At 40.5% G+C, this 27,236-nt stretch overlaps 1 protein-coding gene across 1 annotated transcript in view; it reads right to left on the bottom strand.

Moving 5' to 3' along the window:
- The window catches only part of LOC149463736 (cadherin-6-like), a 483,303-nt gene that overhangs the window by 112,760 nt on the left and 343,307 nt on the right, over positions 1 to 27,236 (bottom strand). The window contains exons 4-5 of the mRNA XM_089674844.1: positions 27,093 to 27,212; positions 4,109 to 4,276 (exon numbers count right to left, since the gene is read on the bottom strand). Of these exons, the coding sequence (XP_089530970.1) occupies positions 4,109 to 4,276; positions 27,093 to 27,212 (288 nt within the window). The remainder of the gene's footprint in view (positions 1 to 4,108; positions 4,277 to 27,092; positions 27,213 to 27,236) is intronic.

The following is a 27,236-nucleotide window of genomic DNA, read 5'->3' as shown; positions in this document are numbered from 1 at the left end:
CCACATTTGAAATTGTTCCAAACTATTTTATTTTTCGTTTGGGATAGAGTATGGATTGATTAGAATTCTGTTTTTCATTGTTTCCTGCATTTCTGCTTGAAGGATTCCCCTCTCTACTTCTCCTGGCTATAATCATGGCTAATAGGGAAAATCCAACATTTTTAGTTGTCACCAAAACAAAAATAAAGGGAAATTTTCCTGATGGGGACAATTGTTTCAGGACAACTGTCTAAGACCCTGGTGCCCTTTGGTATATGATATATGGCCCTGGCACTTCAACAAATTGTAGGGGGAACATTGATTAGGGTAATAGCATTGATTTCCACTAGCTTCATGTAACATGTTCCCAGGTTCATAGTCTTCTGCACAGGGCGGACTGACCATTTGGAAACTCGGTCACTGCCCAAGGGCCCGGGGTCAGTAGGAGGCCCCATGAGATGCCTCTGGTACCTTTTTCATAGGATTTTTTGAGTTTGGGCAAGGACACAGAGGCCCCATGATCCCCTATTGCCCGGGGGCCTCATGAGTTGTCAGTCCGCCCCTGCTTCTGCAGCATATCCCCAGCCCAAAATGTAGCATTTCCACACTCTGATCCTCAATTCCTCTATTAGGTCTGAAGTTTCTGACAGTACTCTCAAGCATTACATACATTGAACATTATGTGTTGCCCTTTGATGATGTCACAGGCCCCATTTGAGGCTTTTAAGCTGACAACCACTAGTCAAAGGCCTCATGTACATTGCAGGTAAATAACACCAATTTTACAATGACTTTTTTGCCACTCTATGTTTGCATATGGGGTTGATTTACTGAAACCGAAGCGCTTAGAATCTGGTGAAGCTGTGCATGGCAGCCAATCAGCTTCTAACGTCAGCTTGTTCAATTAAGTTTTGACAATAAAATCTGGAAGCTGATTGGTTTCTTTTGACATCCACAGCAGATTTTACACTTTCCAGTTTTAGTAAACATCCCCCTATGTATCCATGCACACATAGGCATTCACACGTGTTTAGGCAGCTAGGCAAGTTAAATTAATATTCTGGCCAATTAAATGAATAAATGCCAACACTTGATGTACTTCTACGTGTCTAAACTTGCCTATACGAGTTTGAAAAATGCAGCTTTAGGCACATTTTTAACACTGCTTTTCTCTTGCCAGGAGAAACGTGTTCAGAAGAGCATGAAGCCTAAGGCCTGTTTCGCACGAGCTTCAGCTTGTATAAGAGCAGTGTGAACATCAAGCTTGACAAAGCACTTTCAGAGCTTTCAGCAAGCTTTGTTGAAGCTTTCAGCCTGGGTTCACACTTGTGCGGTGCAGTATATCACATGTGATTCGCACCGCATTCCTGTGCAAATCACATGCGAATTGTATGCACTGCGATTGGAGCCATACATTTTGTATGGCTCTATTCGCACCGCACCCGCCCCAAAAAGATGCAGGACCCTTTTTTTGGTCTGCATTAGAATAGGAACGCATGGGTATTCACACCCATGCGATCCAATTCTGCACATCGCACCGCGCTTTGTGGACCGATTTTGGGGTTTTGTTAACTTTACAGACACACCCACAGCAGTTCGCATGAACGGGGTGCGATTGCGATGTGGTGTGGAATTTGCACAGAATTCCGCACCACATCAGTGTGAACCCAGGCTGAAAGTACTATTCAGCTCGTTTATATATGATGAACACAGCTCCTAATGGGAGTGCTGATTGCCACTTTAAACAAGCTGCTAGGAGGCTTCAGAACTTTGTGAAGCTTGTTGAAAGCTTGCTGAAGCCTGCTAGCAGCTTGCAGAGCTTTCAGTAAGCTTTGTTGAAGCTTTTAATGCAGCATTCAGCTCCTGTTTGTAAATGTTAAACACAGATACTAATCGAAGTGCTGCTTGCCGCTTTAAGCAAGCAGCTAGCAGGCTTTAGCTTTGTCAAAGCTTGCTATTCACACTTCTCTCTCTTCTACAAGCTGGAGCTAGTGTGAAACAGGCTTTTGAGGGAATTTCTTCTCACTTTGGAAAGATTTCATGGCAGGAAGTGAAAGGGGGCCTTTCCTATTGGCCTTAAAAAAATATTGGAAAAAGAACTGACTGTTTTAACATGTCCCTATTCAAAACAATGAAAAAAAATGTTTTGACTTTTGATATACTTTAAACCAGGGTGGATTTGATTTAAATCAAACTGATTTAAATCACAATTTAAATCACGATTTAAATCACTAGTCAGTAAGGCTTGATTTAAATCCTAGTTTTCTACATAGACTAATTCTTGCTGGTATAACTTTAATATGCAAGTAGATGAAGATTTTTAGAATAACAACTTTTCATATTAGTTTTTTTATCTCCAGTTTAATAGGTTAATCATTCATATTTGGACAACTTTTCTGTTGTACTTAGGAAGGAGAAAAATAATCATTACCGCAATAATAACAATTTAAATAGATTTATTCATCTGAAGCAATAACATTCCAGCATATGTTATCTGCTTAAACAAACATCCATGTTTGGTAACTAATTTGGCTAAACAAAATCTATATATTTGAAGAAACTTAGACTGTCAGCCCCTCCTCCTCACACTTAGCTTCACTTTCTTCTTGTGCAGATCTATTCCACTCCAAACAATCAGAAAAATATTGTTTCTATTCTATTCACTGAACTTCTTGAAACTTAGCACTGAAGGGGTTGATTCTGTATTCATAAGTTTGTAGAAGTTAGGATGAAGGTCTTTTTCTTAACTCGGTTCATGTTATAACATTTTTGCTGTGAAGAAGAGGCATGTGATCTCCGCTGAGTCAAATTCAGTTTTGAGAACTGAAAAAGTAAACCAATCATCTGTGATAATATCTTGTAGGCAGAGAAACTGCCCAATAATCTTACAAAAACCTCTGGAAGAGCATGACATTGTGAATGGATTCATGGAATTTATTTACCAAAAAAATTAAACATATACAGCCTTATTCTACATAATTAAAAACTAATCTTTATTTCATGATGGAATAACCTTTGGATGGTAATATATTTTCCTCAAAAAGCATTGTATTCAAAAAAATCCGATTTAAATCACAAAAATCCAATTTAAATAAAAAAAATCCGATTTAAATCAAAAAAATCCGATTTGTTTGATTTTTTTAAAAAAAATAATTGATTTTTATCCACCGTGCTTTAAACCCATTTGGACAGAAGAACATATTTATGCAGTAAAGTTGTGCAGCTGTTTGTAGCAACCAGTATGAGTTTTCCTTGCATCACTTACAAATTACTGATGATCAGTTGCTATAGATTAATTCACCTTGTCTTTGCCCTAAAAAATAAACTTCTGGCATCATACAAAGCAATAGAATTTTAAGTGATACACTCTTATCAGCGGAAAATTCTGAAGACCATTCTGTAACAGTTACTACAATACTAGAAAAGACAACATACAGCAAGTGCAGCAGCATGGCCTATTTCTGGATAGAAAATATTTCCCAAACGTCTGATTGGGTTACACTGAAAAATGTTCTTTTCCGTGTTTTAGTAAACACTACCGAGGTAATGGACAGCCTAGGGCTGTGCAGCGGACATTTGAAATATTGACTCCATTTTTATTCCATAATGCAATTACACCGGTCATGTCCGGCGTTTTTCTTTCTCAAGTTTTGTTTATAATACCGCCGTCTGACAAACAACAGTGGGAGTTAAAGACAGATGCTACACTGTGATGAACTCCAAGCATAAAACAAGTTAAGGCTTTGGAGATTTGAATGCATGGCGAAGAAAATGCGTAAAGATATATTCATTTCAGACATGATTACATTTCATGGTTAAGGGAATCAGAAATAGTTTCTCCGAGGAATAAGTGTTAGGAGCTCATGAACAGACTCTGCGCAACACCAAACAAAGACATATCCATTATATCGATATAAAGAATATACGGAATTCAAAATATCCTGGTAAAGCTGGAAGGCTGGAAAATCTGCCAGCAAAATAAATCAAAACGCTCTACAAAGCAACATTTAATGCGGTTTTTCATCCCCGTAGGTTCGGAAATGGGAAGAAACTGTTTTTCCTACCTTAGAATTTATTTTGATGTAATCTGAAACAGTTCTCAATAAAATAAACAATGAACTGTGCTTACTCTGGGAGAAACGTGGAGGGTTGTCATTGACATCTAACAAGGTGATATTTACGGTCGTCGTCCCAGACAAGCCTCCCATTTGTCCCCCCATGTCTTTGGCCTGGATCACCACTTGATAATTCTCTCTGTTTTCTCGGTCCATATTTGGCAATGCTGTTTTGATGACACCTGCAATAAAAGAAATAACCGTTTTGTAATGGGAAAATGCATCCTTGGAGCAAAAACGTGACAGCGCAAACAAGCCTTGGGTTCCAGGGGATTCATAAACATTTACTGAAGTCAAAGCCACCTGCTTCTAGATATGTATTTACAGTCTGTCTGAGTGATAATAAACTTACAGAAAGGCTCTTATTATGAGAACCAGCTTTCCGCCTTGTGTATTCTTTATACTTATTTTGCAATGAAGTATTGATTTTGTTAGTGTAAAGCTTGCTAAGGGGTTCCTAACAATACGGCAGGCTCTAACTCCGCTAGGTGCTATTTGTATCTAAAACACGCATATAAGTGTCATTTTTAAAAGTTGAAAATGTTTCTGTGACCGTAACTTACTTTATGGTAACAGAGCTAGTCTAAACCAGGAAAGAAAAAATGTCTCCACTCTAAAATGGTTCTGCCATTTAACGTGGCATTATCAAAGGAGTGGCGCAAACGTATCTTTTGGGGGGGGGGGGGGCAGGCGGCTCCTAAATGGCAAGTCACCCGTTCTGTCTCCTGCCTGGAACTGCTAATTTTAGCAGCTTTCTGCTTTCAGATCAGGAGCTGCTCAAATCACTAAATGTATAGAGTTGTTCAGCAAGCTGGAGCTTATTTTAACCACCTCCCGCCTGCCATATAGTAATATGATGAGCGCAAGGTGGCTCTCTCATTCTGGGAGGACGTCATATGACGTCCTCCCATTCTCACTGCGCATGCACGGCTCAGGGAGCGCGCAGTGCGGCGATCGGTGGTGCGCTGTGTCCCTCGGACACAGCGGATCACCGATCACGGAAAGAGCCAAAGATGTCGGCTCGGTCATGTGATCAGCTGTGTCCAATCACAGCTGATCATATGTAAACAGGGAAATGCCGGTTATCAGCATTTCTCTCCTCTCAAGCTGTCATGCTGACAGAGGAGAGCCGGTAATCGGCTTTACGTGGAGGGGACATGTATACTGTTCATCAGGGCACTGATGATCAGTGTGTCCTGATGATCAGTGTGGCCCCAGAAGTGCCACCTGTTAGTGTCCATCAGTTCCAGCAGTCAGTGCTCATCAGTGCCTCATGCCAGTGCCCATCAGTGCCACATCAGTGCCACATATCAGTGCCTACCAGTGCACATCAATGCCACATATCAGTGCCCATCTGAGCTGCCTTTCAATGTCACCCATCAATGTCACCTATCAATGCCAATCAGTGCCACCTATCAGTGCCAGTCAGTGCTGCCTATCAGTGCGCATCAGTGCCGCCTATCAGTGCCAGTCAGTGCCGCCTAACAGTGCCAATCAGTCCCGCCTAACAGTGCCAGTCAGTGCCGCCTAACAGTGCCAGTCAGTGCCGCCTAACGGTGCCAGTCAGTGCCACCTATCAGTGCTGCCTACCAGTGCCATATATCAGTGCCATGTATCAGTGCTGCCTCTCAGTGCCCTCAGTGATGCCTGTCAATTCCCATCAGTGCCATCTACCAGTGCCTCCTCATCAGTGCCACCTATCAGTGTCCATCAGTGTAGCCTATCAGTGCCCATCACTGCAGCCTCATTAGCGCACATCAGTGAAGGAGAGAAATCACTTATTTACAAAATTTTATAACAAACTAAGAAAAAACATTTTTTAAAAAAAAAAATTTCAGTGGTTTTTGGTTTGTTTAAGAAAAAATAAAAAACCCAGAGGTGATTAAATACCACCAAAATAAAGCTCTATCTGTCACAACAAAAATGATAAAAATTTCATATAGGTACAGTGTTGCATGACCGCACAATTGTCATTCAAAGTGCGACAGCGCTGAAAGTTGGAAATTGGCCTGGGCAGGAAGGGGGTATAAGTGCCCTGTAGGCAAGTGGTTAACAGATCAATAAACCCAAATATTATTATTATTATACAGGATTTATATAGCACCAACAGTTTGCTCAGCGCTTTACAATATAACGGGAGACAATACAGCAACAATACAGTTCAATACAAGAGGGATAGGAGGGCCTGATCCTGGGAGCTTACAATCTAAGATGATATCTTAGTTATAGATAAAGCCTGGTGGACTGAGTACTCCGAATTGTTATATGTCAAACTATGTCTAACACTGCTCCTGTTCACCAGCAAGTTTTGGGTGTTCTTGCATACCTTTGTAAGTTCCGACACCTCCTGTTGCAGTCCACAAAATATAAAATAGATGAAAACTCTAGCTAAGACATTGGCAACTTCTTCTAACAGACACAGCAGGTGTGCAGACCCAGGAACTCAGAGATCTCATCAACAGATTCACTGAGAGGTAGAAGAAGCTGGCAGGCAGTTTAACTCTCCAGCATCTACAAAAACACATCACAGTTTTCAGTGGACAAGCTGCTTCTGCATCCTTCTTTTAATTATCATTTTAACAATAGCATATATTAAATTGAAAAAATGTATTTTTTGTTATGAAAATGGCATTAAATATATCAAGATATATACAGGTTAATAGCAGGTTAGTGCAGTCTTTTAAATTGTAATCTCCTTCTGATTCCTCTTGTATTGAATTGTATTGCAACTGTACTGTCTGTCTTCATTTTGTAAAGGGCCAGACAGTTGGCACTATGTAATTACTATACTACTGGCTATATGGGGATACCTACTGTGCGGTAACCCCTTTGTAATATATAATATATAGAGAGAATAGAACTACAAATACCTAAACAAAATCAAATAAATAGTTAGCAAGAAGAAATTACAACTAGAATAAAAAGCAATCACAATTCTAGAAACATAGAAAAGTGGCAGAAGAAAAAGACCAAGTGGTCCATCAAGTCTGCCTGTTTTTTTTTTTTTGGGGGGGGGGTTTGTTTTTTGGGGTTTTTGTTTTTTTTGTTAACTTTTATTGTCTGAGTATAGGTCTATGCTTGTCCCAAGCATGTTTGAGGCTATTTACTGTTGACTGGCTCACTACCTCTGCTGGACGTTTATTCCAAGCATCCAAAATAGTACTTTCTGAGATTAGTTTTGAACTTTCCTCCAGTTAGTTTAAGGTCATGTCCCCGTGTTCTTGATTTTGGTATCATGTTGAAAATACTGCCATCCTGAACCTTAGTCACCCCCTTAATGTATTTAAAGGTTGCAGTCATGTCTCCCCTACCCCCTTATGCACCTATATATACTGTACTTGTCTACCTGTACTGGAGCTCCCCGGGACCCCTATACCCAGGGTTCTCTAATATGTAAATACCAATTTTCAGAAGGAAATCTGGAGCACCCTTCTCAAGCCTGGTTACTAATCCATAAGCAGTGAAGCAAAACCTGTGGAGGGGGGTTGAAAGGAGGGCAACAATCAACTTTCTTTCAGCAATGGTTTTGGTTTGCCTATGGCCACTAGAAAAATAGCTCTGGTGTGTGCCTGCATTATTTATGCCATGTAAAGATTTACTTTAAAGGCTCATTCGCACCAGATGCAGTAGTTTTTAACCACATGCTGCCCAGCCACTGTAGAAATACGGTGGCAGGGCAGCACAGCTGGGCAAAAGCAAGTTTTAAAACGTGCATTTTGTAAACAGGTAGAGGGCACGCGCAAGGTGCGCCGCCACCCTACCTGTCCCGCCGATCACAGCCGCGGATGTCAGTCGCCGGGTCACAACCGGTCGTTACCGGCTATGTCCTGGCGATTGGCGGCAATCGCTGACAGAGAGCACACCTGCAGTAGCTGCGCTTTCTGTCAGTTCCCTGACAGCTCCAGGACACGCTGATCGGGACAGAAGAGTTTATCTCTCCCGATCAGCGGTGTCCCGTGCAGTACAAACCCCCGCCCCCTAGTAAAACACTCCCCCTCACACAGTTAACCCTTTCACTGAATAATAAACTTAACCCCTTCTTCCCCAGTGCCATTAGTACAGTCAGTGTTTTTTTTTTGCACTGATCACTGTATTGGTGTCACTGGGGATGTCAGTGACCCCAAGTCAGTACCCCCCAATGTCAGAATGTCTGCCGCAGTTCCGCAGTCCCGCCATAAGTTGCTGATCGCCGCCATAAGTCACTGATCGCCGCCATAAGTCGCTGATCGCTGCCATTATTAGTATAAAAAAAAACTAAAAATCCCAGTATCTTTCCCGCCATTTGTAAATGCTATAACTTTCACGTAAACCAATTAATTTACATGTATTGGTTTTTTTTTTTAGCAAAGACATGTCGCAGAATGCATTTTGGCAGAAATTTATGACTAAATTTGATTTTTACATTTTTTTTTACTGGACATGTTTTATAGCAAAAAGTCCAAAATATTGTTTTTTGTCCTCAAAATTGTCAGCCTTCTTTTTATAGCGCAAAAAATAAAAACCGCACAGGCAATCAAATACCACCGAAAGAAAGCTCAATTTGTGGGAAAAAAAGGATGTAAATTTCATTTATGTACCGTATTGCATGACCGCGCAATTGTCCGTTAAACTAGCACAGCACTGTATAGCAAAAAAATGTCGTAAATTGTAGTATCTATACCATAGTTTGTAGACGCTATAACTTTCACACAAAGCAATCAATATACACTTATTGGGATTTTTTTTACCAAAAACATGGAGCAGAATACATTTTGGCCTAAATTTATAACCAACTTTGAGTTTACTATATATTTTTTATAGCTGAAAGTAAAAAATATTGTTTTTCTTCAAAATTTTTGGCCTTTTTTTGTTTATAGCGTGAAAAATAAAAAGCGCACAGGTGATCAAATACCACCGAAAGAAAGCTCTATTTGTATGAAAAAAGGACATTAATTTCGTTTGGGTGCAGCATTGTATGACCGCACAATTATCAGTTGAATTAGTACAGCGCAGAGTAGCAAAAAGAGGCCTGGTCATTAAGGGGGGTAAATCCTCAGGAGGGCAAGTGGTTAAATGCATTCCAAATGTACAGAGGATACAAAATCAATGTATTCCAACAAGCTTAGTTTACACCATTGTGTTGCATTGCAGCATTTTTAAAGAACAATACAGCAGCATGCATTTTACAGTGCAATGTACATGAGTGCATATGAACACAATGGGGGTTATTTACTAAAGCTGGAGGGTGCAAAATCTGGTGCAACTCTACATAGAAACCAATCAGCTTCTAGGTTGTATTCTGAAGACTTAACTGAACATGTGAGAAGCTGATTGGCTACCATTCACAGCTGCTCCAGATTCTGAGTGCAATCTACCCCAATGCACCATAGTATGACTCTGGGGAATATGAAAATGAGAGAGAAAAAAAAACAAAAAAAACTGTAAAAAGTGCATTGCAACACAATAAAAAGACACAACACACAACATGATGCAACCCATTTTATAAACATATGTCATTAAATGTAAATGTACTTGTATTCAAGCAAGGAAAACACAGCGTTTGTGGTGTGAACAGACCCTATGTGCTTTTATATTGTTTATTTTGTATTTGCACATGTACCTAATATTGCTAATACACTATGAATATTTGTTTTGGGTAGACAGTTCACTCATCTAGCATTTTTAATTTTTTTCTGCTATCTGTGTCTAACACTGTTAGAAATACTTGACCATGTTCTTGACTCTTTCTAGTTTTCAGTTTGGAGTTGCCACAGTAAAAGCCCTTTTAACCTAGCACTGAATTTCTAGAACTCAAAAAATGTGAGGATTTTCTATTCCTAAAAGGATATAAAAATAACATTTTTTACTGGCATTTCTTACATATGTCTTATCATTTCTTAAAATTTTCCACCCACTCATTGCATAGTTAAGCAGCCCTTATCTTACGTTTATTACTTTTTATCTTAGATGTAGAAAGCCTGTTGCTTTACCAAATTCTTATGCTAGGATTATCAGCCGTTATCATTCCTTAAGGTATAGAATCATTAATTAAAGTTTAGCACTTGTTATCAAAAAAATTCAGTATTTCATGGTTTATCATTACTAGCAGAAATGACCCGGTCACAGAATAGTAAGAAATGGTATTTGAACGAGTTAAAGAGAACGAGTCATGGCTGGGCTTATGCAAGAATCTGAATATTTAGATTTTAAAGAGGATCTTCACTCTAGAAAAAAATTTAAAAGTCAGAAGCTACAAATACTGTAGCTGCTGACATTTAACCTCCCTGGCGGTATGATTATTTCCGATTTTTTGTGCTGAAAGCGGTAACATTTTTTTGCATGGAAATATGTAGTTTTTTGTTGTAGGCTGTAATTTTTTAGGAATAACTCACTGAAATCTGTCCGAACAAGAGTCTAGTAAACATTCCGGGTATGATAAAACTTGAAACACGAAATCATAAATTATAATTTAATTAATAATCATAAAAAATAATAATATAATAATAATACATTTAATTCAATAATATAATCAAACCAAAAACACTGAAATTTAAAATACAGAGGCAAATTCGTACATCGCTGAGCAAAGTCGCAGAATCGTTTTCAGTGTCTGATGAGGAATTTCCCCACGAATCATTATCACTCAATTCTGCAAGTGGTTCTGATTTACTATCGCTGTTCTCTAGCCGGTCTAAAACCGATTTTGACATAAAGGGACGCTTTTTGGACGCCATGGACTTTTCTAAGTTTCCAGGCAGAAAGAACAGTCAAAATGTAGAAAGGGCACAGGACAAAGCACTCAGGACAAAATATATGTGAAATGCATTGAAACAGCAATGTTTTACTATATAATAATCATTTTTAAAAAAAATGACATTTTTTAAAAATTTCAAATTTGCCGCCGGTTCCGGCGCCCGTAAGTCCCGACATCACAGGGACCGGAACACGGAAGCCGGATGCCGGCATCGGCCGGAGGAGATGGCCGGGGACAATGCAGGGGACGCATCGCGGGAGCGAAGGACAAGGTAAGCATTGCAGGGACTCCCTGAGCAACGCTGCATGGTAAGCCAGAGTGTAGCTCGGGGTTACCGCTTTTGGTACTGAAATTTTACCCCGAGCTACACTCGGGAATACCGCCAGGGAGGTTAACAAAAGGACACATATTTGTCCAGGGATCCAGCGCTGTCCTCACCAGAGCCAGTTCTTTGCTGTTCTTTGAGTCCATGGCATCGGCATGTTTACTGTGGGCAGCTGGCTGTGACTTCTTACACCAAAGGTGTCAAACTGGTGGCCCTCCAGCTGTTGCGAAACTGCAAGTCTCATCATGCCTCTGCCTTTGGGAGTCATGCTTGTAATTGTCAATCTTGCAATGACTCATGGGACTTGTAGTTTGGCAACAGATGGAGGGCCGCCAGTTTGACACCCGTGTCTTTCACCTTCACAACCAGCTTCCCACTGCGCATGCGTGAGCCATGCTGCACTTTGTTTATAGTCTTGCAGCCTTCTAGGACCTGTGATGTGTCCCAGAAGAGAAGGCAAAGGGGGGAGGGGGCAATTTTTCTCTTGGATCTCCTAGTAGGTATCTATCAAACAAACAAAAAAAATGATTGTGCCATATGTATTAGAGGTGGGGGGGGGGGGACATAAAGCAGAACTTCTCCGTAAGGGTAGCATTCCGCTTTAAAATATATGTAAACTTTAACACAGAAGAGCTCTTACTTGCTTCCTTTTTAGTCTGTTAAACATATCATTGATAATGTTTTGTTAAAGGAGACATACAGACAAAGCTCATTTGGCTGTACGTTTGTGGATCATAGGAGTGCAGTTCATTTTGCACTCCTGTAACTCGCTTTCAGTCAACTGCAGACTAAAGTCCGCTGTTGGCTGACGTCACTCAGCCAGTCCAGACTGGGGAAATATTACAACCATATGGTCAGGATCCACCCAGGAGCCTGGACCCGCACCTGGCTCAGCCTCTTAGCGGGCTGCTGAGATCCTGAGCCAGCTGCTCCCACCCCCTCCACAGCCCAGCTCTCCAGTGAGTGCTGGGGCGGGGCAGAGCAGAGAGTGGGTTACTGACAGTCACAGCTCTCTGCTCAGAGCAGCAGGGAGAACTGAACGATCAGCGGTCATGTGATTGCTCAGTTTCCACCCATAGAGGCGCCAATCAGTGATCACATGAACAGTAGTAAACCAGATGTCACTTCCTGAAATCATTGTTTACTACTTGTGAAATCTGTGAATGATCACAGAGGTCACATGGTACAAGGCTATTCACAACAGCCTTGTACCATGTGACAAGCTGTGACCAATCACAGCTCACACAGTATTTCTCAATGGCTGCAGGAATGCAGCCAGAGAGAAGGAAGAAATTATTGCTTTTGCAGCCTTTATGGGTGTAAAAGCAATCAGTGTAAAAAAAAAAAAAATCTTCATCACTCCCCACAAGTAGTACTGTACTGCTAGGGTGACAGTATGTAACAAAAAAAAAAATTACCTAAATAATAATATACAAAAAAAATAAAAATGGGAAAAAAGATTTGAAAAATTATAAACTGAAATTTTTTTTTAAAAATGGATTTTTCTTTAACCAGGAAGATCTTGGCAAAAATGAATACATTTTTGCCAAGATTTATGAAAAAAGATTATTTATTTACAAAATTTTATAAGAAAAACACTTTTTTTTAAAGGGATTTACTTCTGGCAAAACCGATTGAATTTCCTTCTGAAGGGAAATAACACTATTTACCTTTTAGTCCGTTTCTAATCCTTGGACTCACTCTCATATATTGTAATAATATAGATTTTTTTCATATCTGCCCAAGTTCAGGCGTTTATCTAGGGGATGTGCACTACTATTATTATTATTATTGTTTGTATATATTGTGGAATTGAATATTTTTGTTATTTTGATATTATAAACAAACCAAATTTTTTGTCACTATTCTTGTTTTTTGTCACTATTCTTGTTTTTCTTTTTTTTGTATTTCAGATGACCTCCGGGATGATGCTGGCTTTGGTCCTGATGGGTGGCCTACGGCACGGGATGTGGCTGGTTTCGCAGGGAATTATTTTCCTGTGGACCATCCACTGCCTCCTGCACTGCGGAGGAAATCACTTCTTCCATGGCCTACAGGGGGCAATCTTACATGCCAGCGGCATCCAATGACTGCCCTGGACATAGTGTATAGTTGCTCGTGCACCCTGCATGATTGCGTCATCACACTGGGCCCCTGCGTTGCGTCACAATGTAAAGTTGTTGTGACGGGTGTCGGCGGCAGACACCGGGGGAGTTCACCTCCCTCATGGACTCTGGGGTGGCCACATGGAGATGCTATTTTGGCATCATGGGCGGTGGTTTGCCGCCCCTTCCTTCGGGCTGATGGCACAGGTTCATTAGATCACCCTTTGATGAGACAGTTACTCTACATTGAACCCTATTTATTGGATGTATTATTGCAGTTGGCTTCTGGCTTTTTGCCTTGAAGATGGTCTCTCATTTCATCTCCTTGGTTTGGTGAGCACGAATCTCTTGTTCTTTTGGGAAAAAGAAGTACTTATTACTATGGAAAGTTTTGTGAATGGGCTCACGGCTGATTTTTCTTTATAGAAAACATCTGGATATAGCTCTTTTGGCTGAGGCCTTTTTAATCTTTGCCTCTTAGTGGTTTGAAATCCCAGTAGCTTTCTGTGTTATCTCCATGGTTTGGTGAGCAATGAACCCTGTCCTTTTATAGGAGATCAATATCTATTACTATGTCAATCTGTCAGTATTTTCACCCTTCGGTGTGCTTTTCCATTTATAGATATCCTAGCTCTATATATTTCTGTCCATGGAGAGACTTTCCGTACCTTTACTTTGCATTATTCTGAGGCAAGGATACTTTTATATTTCTATATTCCAGTAAGTGTCATGGATAATTATAACAGTGATGACTTCCAATACCATTTAAGGCAGTTTGTGTGAGTGCATTAATAATTTGTTGATTTTTATTGTAGTTCAACAAACTATTTTATATCTTGGTCTTGGGTGATTTGAGACATCTTCACTATCAGAAGAAAAAAACATTTAATCTCTCTTTCAATCAATAGTTTTGTGTCGTGGTACTGTGGGACCGGTAACATCTTTAGCACTGAACAACAAATATTTTCATTCATCACACCTATTGGCCATATCTAATGTGGTTAGTCTCACTTCTTGTGGATCATTTTTAATACTATCTTCAAAGTAGCATGGAATAAGTCTTATGTTTTAATTTATATATTTTCCACAATGTCCTTAGAAGGTATGGAGGGTGATTTGATGTTTCCCAGCTGCTGTTGGATCCATGGGGTCGACATCTGACCACTCTTACTCTCCCTGAGACCACTGCTTTGCGGACAGAGAAACTGACTGAGGACACAGATACCCCAATCCCTTTCTCTGCAGCGTCAGCTGCACTGGAGAGTGAACTAGAGTATAAGTTGTAGGTTATGGACTTTGTAGGGACATACACAACACCATTTGCAATATTAAACAATATAATTTATTAACACAGTTAGAAAAAGCAAATATACCATAATTAAAAATTCAAAAATCCATTTTGTGGAATATAATGTAATACCCACAAAATCATAATGCAGTAGAGGTCCCCAATTGGAATACGTTGTAATGGGTACCTAGCTTTGATAACCAGGTTCTCCAACTGCAGGGGTTCCACCGTCCACAATTTACTCAGCTCTACATGTTTCAATAGATAGTACACTTACTAAAAATTAAAAAAAAAATTAAAAAGGGGGAAAATAAAAAAGCCATTGCGTACCTCTGTAAGTACTGCTCAAGTACAAATGTTAATGTACAGTGAAGATAAAGATTTTGTTTGAATACATTGGGATACATGGGTCCAATGTGTTGTCTCCCCTCAGTTTGCTGTGCACTCCCGCATCCACCTCGGTGACCTTCCCTTTAGGAGTTTATGAAGCCATTTCCCACCTTAGGGGTGTATATGCCCTCTTGTATGATCCATTTCTATTTTAGTAAGTGTACTATCTTTATCACTCTCATACTGTATATAAAAAGGATTATTATTATATACATTATTGTATGTATTTTTCTTCTACATAGATGCTATACATTCACTCCTGAAGAAGCAATCTCAATCGCGAAACATGTAGAGCTGAGCAAATTGTGGATGGTGGAACCCCCACAGTTGGAGGACCTGGTTATCAAGTCTAGATACCCATTACAACATATTCCAATTGGGTGCCTCTACTGCATTATGATTTCTGGGGTATCACATTATATTCCACAAACTGGATTTTTAAATTTTTAACCATGGAATAATTGTTTATTATATCTGTGGTAATACATTATATTGTTCTAATATTGCAAATGGTGTTGCGTATGTGCCTACAAAGTCATTAACCTACAACTTATACTCTAGTTGTGATTTAGGACGTGGCACTTAAATATAGCCTTTTCACCATGGCACCACCTGGCGGATGAAACCTATTATGCACTGGAGAGTGAATGAACAGGAAGAACAGGGAGTATTCAGTTCATAAACTCATTGTTCATTCACAATTGGAAGCACAGTGAACAGTTTACTATGCTTCGGTTATGAATGAACACAGGAGTGATCAGTACTGATCTCTTGCTGTGTTCATTCAAAAAAGAAGGGTCAGTAAATATGACATATTTACCTGTTTATTGGCCCCTGACTCTCCATCCTGAACCCATTACTGAGAGCCAGCAGTGCTGCAGGGGGAGGGAGAACATGGGGGATTGGAGCAAGGAAGGGGAGGTGAATTGTGTGGGGGAGGAGTGCAAATACTGGAACTGATCCCCCGTGGATCCCCCTGCAGCAGCTAAGAGCAGGAGGGAGCTGTGGAGAATCTGGCTGCACTGCAACTCATCAGGTGCCCCAGCTCTTGCTCATCAGGTGACCCAGCCCCCCCTGTTGAACTGATGGGACCTGTTCCCTGTACAGAATGGCCAGCTGTAGTGTTTTATCAGCAGCCCCAGGGGTGTATTTACCACAAGGCAAACAAAGCATTTGCCTAGGGTAGCATTTTTCAGGGAGGGCAGCACTACCCCTTTGACGAAGGAATGGAAGAAGGGACACATGCAGCATGGAGACCTGGTGGGTTCCAAGAGATGCTGTGGGTTTCATGACAATGTATGCACAGCCTGACTCTCGTTCCTGGGGATGTCCGGAGCTGTGAAGGTGAGTGTCTTTCTCCCTATCGCCATGGGGGATGGTGGCTGGTGTATGGGGGGCAGCGGTAGTGGAAGGCTCGGATGGAGGTCAGGGGTGCTCTTGGTCAATGTCAGGCTCTTTTTGCGGGGTGGGGGGCAATTTTTGTTTTGCCTAGGGCAGCACAAAACCTAAATACACCACTGAGCAGCCGTGAGTGCATGCCTTGTGGTAAATCCTACATTTTTTTGCAACTCCAACCCATGCTACAAAAATGCCGTTGATCCTTTTATCAGGGTTCACACTATATTATGTTGCACTTCTGAAGTTAAATTAGGAATGCAATCAGTGGGCTCAGCTCCTTCCTTCTGCTTTTAACAAAATGCAGGTTTATTTAGAGAGTGCTTCCATTTGCAGTCTATAATACACTGCATAGAACTGTTTCTGTGAACATGTACTTTGCTCATAATAGGTAAAATTAAAGGCTCAGATTATAGCAGGCATTCTCTGTGCTCGCCCACCACCTAGATTTCCTGATACTCCAGAAAATCCTATGTTTTGCATATCTGAAAGGTAAAAAATGACACCGTGCTATGTAGACAACCTGGTTTTGGGCACTTTGCTAATAATGAACATATTGCTTCACATAGCCTATAAAATGTACAGGTTCATAGATACAGGTACAGGTTCAGAATAAAACATTGATAGCAAAAACTGCAAATACTGTTCAGCCATCAATATATATAAAATAAAAGTTGTCCATATGACATTCAACAGTAGCACAGTAAGGACAACAGGGACCTGAGTAGTAGAAGAGCACAGCAAAGCAGTAATGCCAGGAACGATGAGAACGATGAGAACGATGAGGCTAACACTTTAACCTATGCTTCTCCCCTTGGAATCACAGTAAAGGTCCATGAAAGCAGCACCAGCCTTTAATAACACCTACTGTAACTCATACTTACACCTCAATCACAACTACCCAACCAAGTCACTGACTGAAAATATATATTTTCATTTACAGACAGCCACTCACAAGGTTACAAACAAATTAAAGAATTGACAGACACATCGCTGTAAGAGTTTTATGGTGACTATACTGTCTTTTTTTGCAGCAGTATGTAACATTTTATCATGCTGTGTACTTAACCACTTCAGGTCCGGACACTTTCAACCCCCTCCTGTCCAGGCCAATTTTCAGCTTTCAGTGGTATCACACTTTGAATGGCAATTGCGCGGTCATGCAACACTGTACCCATATGAATTTTTTAGCATTTTTTTGAGACAGATAAAACTTTATCTTAGTGGTATTTATTCACCACTGGGATTTTTATTTTTTGCTATATAAATGAAAAAGTCCAAATTTATTTAAAAAAAGTGTTTTTCTTATAAAATTTTGCAAATAATCTTTCTTTATAAATGTATTCATCTATCTTTTTAGTAAAAAAAATAACCCAAATTAGTTTATAAATAAAAATTATAAATTTTAAAACTTTTTTTTTATATTATTATTTATGGGTTTTTTTTACATACTGTCATAGTGACACTGGGGAATGATGAAGATTTGATTTTCTTTTTTTACACTGATTTCTTTTGCACTCATAAAGGCTTTGAAAGCAATCATTTATCCTCTCTTGCAGCCATTGAGAAATACTGTGAGAGCTGTGATTGGTCACAGCTTGTCACATGGTACAAGGCTGTTGTGAATAACTTTATACCATGTTACCTTTGTGATCATTCACAGATTTTACAAGTAGTAAGCAATGATGAAGTGACATCTTCTTTACTACTATTCATGTGATCACTGACTGGCCAGTCAGTGATCACATGAATAGGGACCTCACACAGAGGTCCCTACAGTGATCTGGGTGACTGATCCCAGGGAACATGCACAGGCAATGAATGCAGGGTGACGTTTAGAAATGTCAACCCGCTTCGGCAGTACTTCTGTCCGGCCGTTTATCTACATGGGCCAGACAGGAAGTGTTTAAAACAGCATTACACCCCAGTTACATCAAACCTGACTTTGAAATCATGCAACTTACAGTGAAGTTGCACGATTTCAAAGTCGGGTGACTTGCCAATTTTAGGTGCGATTTGCAAGACATCTGACACAGATGTCTGTGCAAATCACACCAAAAGTAGTGAATGTACTACTTTGGAAATCGGTGCGGCTCTGCCCAAGTCAGAACTGCACTGATATGACCGCTGTAATTGGATACAATAGGATACAACTTGGCACACAATTTGCAAATTGCATGGCATGCATATCGTATGCCAATTTGCATCCAGTGTGAACGGGGTGTAAAATCCCAAAACTGAACACACATTATATTGCAGCTTACCAATTCTTAGATGTGATGGCTGCATTCGTTGCTTTTTTAGACTTGTTTTTCTTTGTTTTCACCTGGGGATCTGACTAGTAAGTCCTTTATGTTCTAGTACTTACACTGGTCAGCTTTTATTTATTTAGGTAAAGTGACACTAAGGCTAGGTTCACACCTATGTAGTTTGTGTTTGATCCGTTTCTGCAGTGCGTTTTGCGTTGTGTATTGCGTTTTTGCACTTGTTTCTTTCTTTCTCTCTTTCTTTCTCTCTTTCTTTCTTTCTCTCTTTATTTCTCTCTTTCTTTCTTTCTTTCTTTCCTCTCTTTTTCTCCTTCTCTCTTTCTTTATATCTTTCTTTCTTTCTCTCTTTCGTTCTTTTCTCTCTTTTTCTCCTTCTCTCTTTCTTTATATCTTTCTTTCTTTCTCTTTTTTTCTCTCTTTCGTTCTTATCTCTCTTTTTCTCCTTCTCTCTTTCTTTATATCTTTCTTTCTTTTTCTCCTTCTCTCTTTATTTATATATTTCTTTCTTTTTCTCCTTCTCTCTTTCTTTATATATTTCTTTCTTTCTCTCTTTCTTTCTCTCTTTCGTTCTTTTCTCTCTTTTTCTCCTTCTCTCTTTCTTTATATCTTTCTTTCTTACTTTCTCTCTTTCTTTCTCTCTTTCGTTCTTATCTCTCTTTTTCTCCTTCTCTCTTTATTTATATATTTCTTTCTTTTTCTCCTTCTCTCTTTCTTTATATATTTCTTTCTTTCTCTCTCTCTCTCTTTCTTTTTTTCCTTCTCTGTCTTTATTTCTTTTTTTTTCTTTCCAGCCCAGCAACAACAACAGACCTTCCCTCAACAGTAGATCCCTTCCAGCCACAATTGACCTCCCAGCAACAATAGACCACCGTGCAAAAATAGAACCTCTCCAGTGACAATAGACCCCCAGCAGCAAGCATCAATAGACCCTCCAGCACACCCCAGGACCCCTTGCCATTACATACATTCAATGCTTGGGGTGCTGGAGGTGCCGGAACTGCATTCCCCTACGTCCCATGCCCAGAGCCCAAAGGTGTGCCATGTGAAGGCAGTGGTGCCAATGTGCTGTAAACAGTGCATCAGACTGTAACTTTTTTTATACCTTTATCAAAATGTCAAAAAATTAATTTATACTGGCAGCAGCACAGTACCATGTAGTAGATTGCATTGCACCATGCTGCACTGAAAAAAAAAAAGCACAGTGTGTTGGTTTGAGCTGCCATGATATTGAACAAGGTGTTTGCCTTGTCTATGCCTCAGGCAATGGGTCTTGAATGAATTATAACATACAGGGAGTATTTGGAAGGCCACTAAAATACATATTTTCAAGCTTGCATTAGACTAAGGTGTTATGAACCATGTGGATGCCTTATATTATAGAGCAGGGAAAAAATCAATCCTTTTTATGGACATTTACATTTTTTCATAGACTACGGATCATCTTAATTGACCCTTTTTATGGACCGTCCATAAATTTCTGGACAGTTAGCAAGGCCAGGGCTTTTTCTTCAATTTCTGGGCAGCTGTCAATGAGCCTTTTTTATTTCCTTTATGTAAGTAGATTGGTGATGAGCCAACCAGGGCTGGTGGCGGGGAGTGTTTTCTGCTGCTGCATGTAGCTGGTCTGACCTCTGAGTGAAATATTCACCACTGAGGCCCAGGGGCGGACTGACAACTCATGGGGCCCCCGGGCAATAGGGGATCATGGGGCCCCTGTGTCCTTGCACAAACTCAAAAAGCCTATGAAAAAGGTACCAGGGGCACCTCATGGGGCCCCCTACTGACCCCCGGCCCTCGGCAGTGCCCAAGTTTCCAAATGGTCAGTCCGCCCCTGCTGAGGCCCCATTCACACTTGGCGATTTGGAATAGATTTTGGAATTCTGCCCGCAATCCCATATGGGGTGGCAATTGCACACAACGTGTATTTTGTTGTCATTCATTTTAAATGGCACCACAAACACGGTGCGATTTAGCTGTGATTGTCGTACGACAGAATTGCCTATCAATTGCGAGCAAAAACACACCTTTAAAAGTCATGTGGAGTTTGTCGCCCAAAAAGGAGCAGAAGCTTCTTTTGGATATCAAATGCCCATAGGGCAGCACATTGAAGTGAGTTGGCTGTTCTATACGTAACACGCGTTATCACGTGAAAATCACTACATGGAGTGTGAATGGGGCCTGAGAGGTCTATACATTGTGAACAATTTACTCTCTGTATGGGCCAGTTCTCATTAGGAATCGCACATGAACACGCTGCACATTCCTATGTTATTCACATGTGATTCAAACTGCTGCAATTGGAGCCCATCCCGCTGCACCGCACCAAAAGCAGTGCACAAACTACTTCTGGAAACTCACTGCAACTGGATAGCATGGTAGTTCTGTATCATGCGATCTGGTGTAGGCAAATGCGTTTGGGATCTGTGTTTGGGGTGTCATTAACTTGGCAATGACACCTGCTGCAGATTGCAACTGCAGTGCATTTTGAACACAGTGTGGGAAACATGCACAAAATGCAGGTTTCCTACACCGCGTTCCAGTATGAACCACCCGATCATCAATGTCACTGGGAATGAACATAAGTAGAAATCCACAATTTTGAACAGGAATACAGTGAAAATCTTCCAATGGGGACATTTGTTTCAGTGACAACTAAAAGGAGATTTCCTTCACATTGGAAAGATATCCTCTCAAGTCTTGTTGAGTCTACAGCACAGGAAGTGAAGGGAAATCTCCTTCATGAGATAGAAAGAAACACAACATGAAAACTATTGTAACCTTCCCTACTTTATCCACTTGCCTTCCAGAGGATTTACCCCCCCCGACCAGGCCATTTTTTGCGATACGGCTCTGCGTTATTTTAACTGACAATTGCGCGGTCATGTAACGCAGCTCCCAAATTAAATGTATGTCTGACACACTGACACCGCAATGCACTGTACACTGATACCGCAATGCACTGTACTCTAACGCACTGTACACTGACACACCGACACCGCAATGCACTGCACCTGGTGCCTGGTGTGCGCTCCTCCTCTCCTGTTGCTCCTCTGGCTGCAGCAGGTGATATCCTGGGTTTCCAGGCTGCCATTTGCTGGGTCCTCATGGCCAAGGACCCAGCGAGCAGCTTAGCTATTTGCCGGCTGGCGCCGGTTGTTTTTTTCCCAATTTTTTCCCCAATTTTTTTCCCCCAATTTTTCTTTCCGGCTGGCCCGGTGGGCCAGATAAATGTCTTTGGTGGGCCATAGTTTGAGGACCCCTGGCTTAGACCAAGCTATCTCTAACAAACTATTTTCATTACCAAGTGATTTGTACTCTGTGTGCCCTTTATCACATGATAGTAGCATGGCAGCAGTATGGTGGTTCAGGAGTTCATAGGAAATGTGAAAAGGAGGCAGAAATAAACAGTAAGGCCTCGTTTGACTAGCGTTGTTCTCTGAAGTGCGATCCGCGTTTTCTTCAGAGAACATCTGACAGGCAGTGAGGAGGCTAAGTATTGTTTTAACCACCTCAATACAGGACTACTGCACCACAACCAAATGCACTGCACACAGCTGTGGGGCAGTTGTAGCACAGTCCTATTCACCTGAGGGAACATGACAGGGGGGATAATTCCTGCAGAATGAGGGGGGTAAACCCTCAGCTCCTGCTTTTCCAGCTAATGGGGGAGTCGGTGAGGAATGTTGAAAACATGAGTCAACTGTGTGGTTTCACGGCCCCCCCAACCCCTAGTGTCAATGAGCCCAAAGAAACAATTTCATGAAAAATAGATTACAGGGCCATTAAGTAGTGGATGTGAATGGATTATTATTAGTAAATGAAGATACAGTTTAAATACACAGCTGTGGACCCTTTAACTGCCATTCTTCCTAACACCTCCAAAACATGTTTTCCTCCAACGTTAATCTACTCTAATATATAGAAATGTATATATATATATATATGTGTGTTATCTCTGACCTATATGCTATTTTGATATTTGCCTGCAGTTCTACTTTGGCAGAGGTAAGTTGTTTACAAGTGAATATGCAGCAGATTGCCTCCTTAGTATATATCTTTTTTACTATACTGTATAATGTTTACTGATCTATGTTATACATTGTGTGCAGTACATTGCTTTTGGTGCCAAAATACCATCTCACAGATGTCTCTGCATACACTATATTTATGTACACTATATTGCCAAAAGTATCGGGACGCCTGCCTTAACACACACATGAACTTTAACGGCATCCAAGTCTTAGTCCGTAGGGTTCAATATTGAGTTGGCCCGCCCTTTGCATCTATAACAGCTTCAACTCTTCTAGGAAGGCTGTCCACAAGGTTTAGGAGGGTGTCTATGGGAATGTTTGACCATTCTTCCAGAAGTGCATTTGTGAGGTCAGACACTGATGTCGGGGAGAAGGCCTGGCTCGCAGTCTTCACTCTAATTAATCCCAAAGGTGTTCTGTCGGGTTGAAGTCAGGACTCTGTGCAGGCCAGTCAAGTTCCTCCACCCCAAACTCTCTCATCCATGTCTTTATGGACCGTGCTTTGTACACTGGTGTGCAGTCATATTGGAACAGGAAAGGGCCATCCCCAAACTGTTCCCACAACGCTGGGGGCATGAAATTGTCCAAAATGTCTCTGTATGCTGATGTCTTAAGAGTTCCCTTCACTGGAACTAAAGGGCCAAACCCAACCCCTGACAAACAACCCCACACCATAATCCCCCTCCACCAAACTTTACACTTGGCACAATGCAGTCAGGCAAAGTACCATTCTCCTGGTAACCGCCAAACCCAGACACGTCAATCGGATTGCCGGACAGAGAAGCGTGATTTATCACTCCAGAGAACACATCTCCCCTGCTCTAGGGTCCAGTAGTAGCATTCTTTACACCACTGCATCCGACGCTTCGCATTGCACTTGGTAATGTAAGGCTTGGATGCAGTGTGGCCTACCACTTTGTGGCTGAGTTGCTGTTGTTCCCAGTTGCTTCCACTTTGTTACAATACCACTAACAGTTGACAGTGAAATATTTAGTATCAAGAAAATTGCACGCTTGAATTCACTGAACTTCTGAGAGCGACCCATTCTTTCACAAATGTTTGTAGAAGCAGCCTTCATGCCTAGGTGCTTGATTTTATACACCTGTGGACATGGAGGTGATTGGAACACCTCAAAAACAAAAATGTAAGATAGTGTATTACCCTTTAACTACATATAACCCATGAAACCGTGATAACCAGTGTATCATGCAAACTCCTTAGCGTGTACACTTCACACGTGTAAAAATAAATTAATACATAAATAAATATAAAATGATTATATAATATATATATTCTAATATTTCTCTCAAATTGGGAACATATCAATACCCACAAACAATAAACACGTGATCACCTCCACATACTAAACGCTGATAGTGAACACTTCAAAACATATCACAGTGATTAATCCAGTAATCTTCTCCAACCAGGGAAAAATGGATAATTACCCTTATACAAACAATGACAGGCTTTCTACAAACACATAGTGGCACTCTCCAGATTTTCTACTCCTCTTCCTTCCACTTTTCCATATTCTCATGAAGTAAAAGGGGAGATATTCAGCGGTATATAATAAATATATTAAATTTTATTACAATATCTTACATTATCCCTTGAGAAAAAGTCCAGGAAGTGACGAAACGCGTCGGAACACGTGACCGCTGACGCACTCACGCAAACCGGAAGTGCGATCGTGGCCATTTTGAAAGTGGGAACATGCTGGTTTTTCATACCAGGGACTACATCTGATTACTCTAAAGATTGGAAGCTGAATGTCTGCAATTTTAATGTAAGATATTGTAATAAAAGTTAATATATTTATTATTAATACATTTTTCACTTGTTGGAGAACATCACTGGATTAATCACTGTGATATGTTTTGAAGTGTTCACTATCAGCGTTTAGTATGTGTAGGTGGTCACGTGTTTATTGTTTGTGGGTATTGATATGTTCACTATTTGAGAGAAATATTAGAATATATATATTATATAATAATTTTATATTTATTTATGTATTTACTTATTTTTACACGTGTGAAGTGTACACGCTAAGGAGTTCGCATAATCTGGTTATCACGGTTTCATGGGTTATATGTAGTTAAAGGGTAATACACTATCTTAAGTTTTTGTTTTTGAGGTTCACGAAGATTTTTGAAAGTCTACACTGGATTATCTGCAAGTCATTTTGGAATTATTTACACAAAGACTTTTGGAATTATTTTTGGGACAGTTATAAGTTGTGGGACATTTTATAATTGTATTTTGATTTATATTTTTTTAATTTAATGAATTTTAATTTTATATGTGTTTGGGCGATTTAGATATAATTTGAGTATATTGGGATTATTGAGAAAACATGATATATAATTTACATACTTTCAAGGTGAAAGGTTTACTTTTCTTTTTGGGGTATTTGAGTGATTATTTGAGTAGGGAGTGTACGAATTAATACATATTGATTGTAATTCCTGAATCCAATGATTTGGAGGGGTGTTCCAATACTTTTGGCAATATAGTGTATACCTATACTTATGAAAATGCAAAATGTGAAGCTAATGTTAAATAAATTGTTAAAGTTTTACTTCAGAAAGGTATAAAAGTACCATTTACGGCTAATTCACACTGCACAGTATACAAATGTTTCATATGTGTCCCATTCAAACTGCAATGCAGCCTATGGCTGCACTGCAGTGTGCTGCAATAAAATGCAGATATGCCACATTTTATCGCAGCGCAGCATACTGAACCTCATGGCACTGTACAGCGCATTTTGTTGCTGTACATTGCCATGACTGAAGTGTATGTTTGTACAGTTGAAATAAAGTTTGTACAAATAAAAAAAGAGAGAGAGACATGTGATGCACTGAATTGTGCACCACACTACCCCCTACTGCAGCCAGCAACAGACAGTGGCTGGAGTGGTAGAGCATTCTGGCAACTCTCTGTTGGTGTGGGAACGCAGCTTTAGGACCAGTTCACACTACAAAATGCAGTCCAGATACGTTTTTGCTAACAGTTCACACCCCACGCAGGTCAGGAGCAGTTTTGATGCAGATTGCCATGTTCCAATATGGTTCTGTGCAGAAAAAAATGCAGCATGTTTTACTTTTTTTTTTCTGCACCGGAAACTGACTGGAACTGACTGCACTAGTGTGATCCAGGGCCATTGGAATACATGGAAAACACTGTGAATGCATTTTTGATGCAGAAAAAAAGTGCACTGAACTGCATCTAGTGTGAACTAGCCCTCAGGGTAAATTCTAGTGCCTGTGCAGTTCTTATCTGTGTACACAAATGTCTGACACAGATCAGCCCCTGCTGTTGCCTCTCTCCTTGTGACTTAATACAAAGTGTGTGGCTTGTGAGTTTCAGATAGATGAACAGTTTGAAAAATAATGAAAAGCTGAACAAAGATGTTGATGGCAATTATTTACAAAGATGCTGGGAAGCATCTATAACAGATAAATTAGATGGACTAAGGGACAACAGGGCATGGGAGGCATCTTTATTTACTTTAAGTTTAACAAACAGAAAAGTATTTAATCTGTTAATCTGTTATCCTTCTTTAGTTCTCAACACAACAGCACTCAGACTGGGTGAGGGAGGGCAGATTCATCAGCTAATCAGGTTCTTTTGCAATGCACAGTGCTGTCTATCTCATGCCGATAGGAGGAGAGAGAGCAGAGCAATGACTGGGGAAGGTTCTAGACCAGACTGTGCTGTTCAGCTTCAGTGTAGTACAGGGGCAGACCGACCATTTGGAAACTCGGGCACTGCCCAAGGGCCCGGGGTCAGTAGGGGGCCCCATGAGATGCCCCTGCTACCTTTTTCATAGGCTTTTTTGAGCTTGGGCAAAGACACAGGGGCCCCATGATCCCCTATTTCCCAGGGGCCCCATGAGTTGTCAGTCCACCCCTGGTGTAGTATTGATAAAGAGTAAAGGATGGACCTGACTCTGCTGTCTGGCAGGAGTGCCTAGATCACAAGATTTGCTGAATAAAATTACACATCCTTTGGCAGGCAAAACAGTTTTATATTTATTTTAAAATGTGTATTTATCTACCTGGAGTACAGCTTTAAAGATGCATGCACATTTCTATTCAACAAAATGACAAAAAGCACAGTGAAAAATTTTTTTGGTAGTGACAAATAAAGATATAACCCATAATGTGGGCAGATACGTCAAGGGAGCCTAGCTTGCCCGAGTTATTTGGAAGAAATCTCAAGGCTTATTCTTGTTCCAAGAGAAACTATTTTGTGTACAGCCCTAATTATATTTCAGCTTTGATTTTTAGTTTCTAATACCATTGGTGTCATGCTTACAGATGTCTTGCTCAATTGAGTTTGTCAGTTTGTGCAGGGTGGAAAATGTAATCTCTTTCAAGTTTTGTCTACTATGTCCTAGCTTGACTTAACATGTCATCTTCAATTACAGAAACAAAGACACAGCTAAGGTCTTCTGACCTGACTCTGATTCAACCGAGAAGTATGGCTGTCCCTGCAGAATACTGTAGACGACTTTTGCGCTGTTTCCATAGGTCGGATCATCTGCATCATTCGCTGTGACTTGAACGACAAATGTCCCTGCAATGAAAAGCAAGAGGGATG

Source organism: Staurois parvus, unplaced genomic scaffold (genome assembly GCF_062004578.1).
Source record: "Staurois parvus isolate SC_StPar_1 unplaced genomic scaffold, SC_StPar_1.0 ptg000153l, whole genome shotgun sequence".
In the NCBI taxonomy this organism is placed as follows: domain Eukaryota; kingdom Metazoa; phylum Chordata; class Amphibia; order Anura; family Ranidae; genus Staurois; species Staurois parvus.
This window is presented reverse-complemented; position numbering and strand designations above follow the sequence as displayed.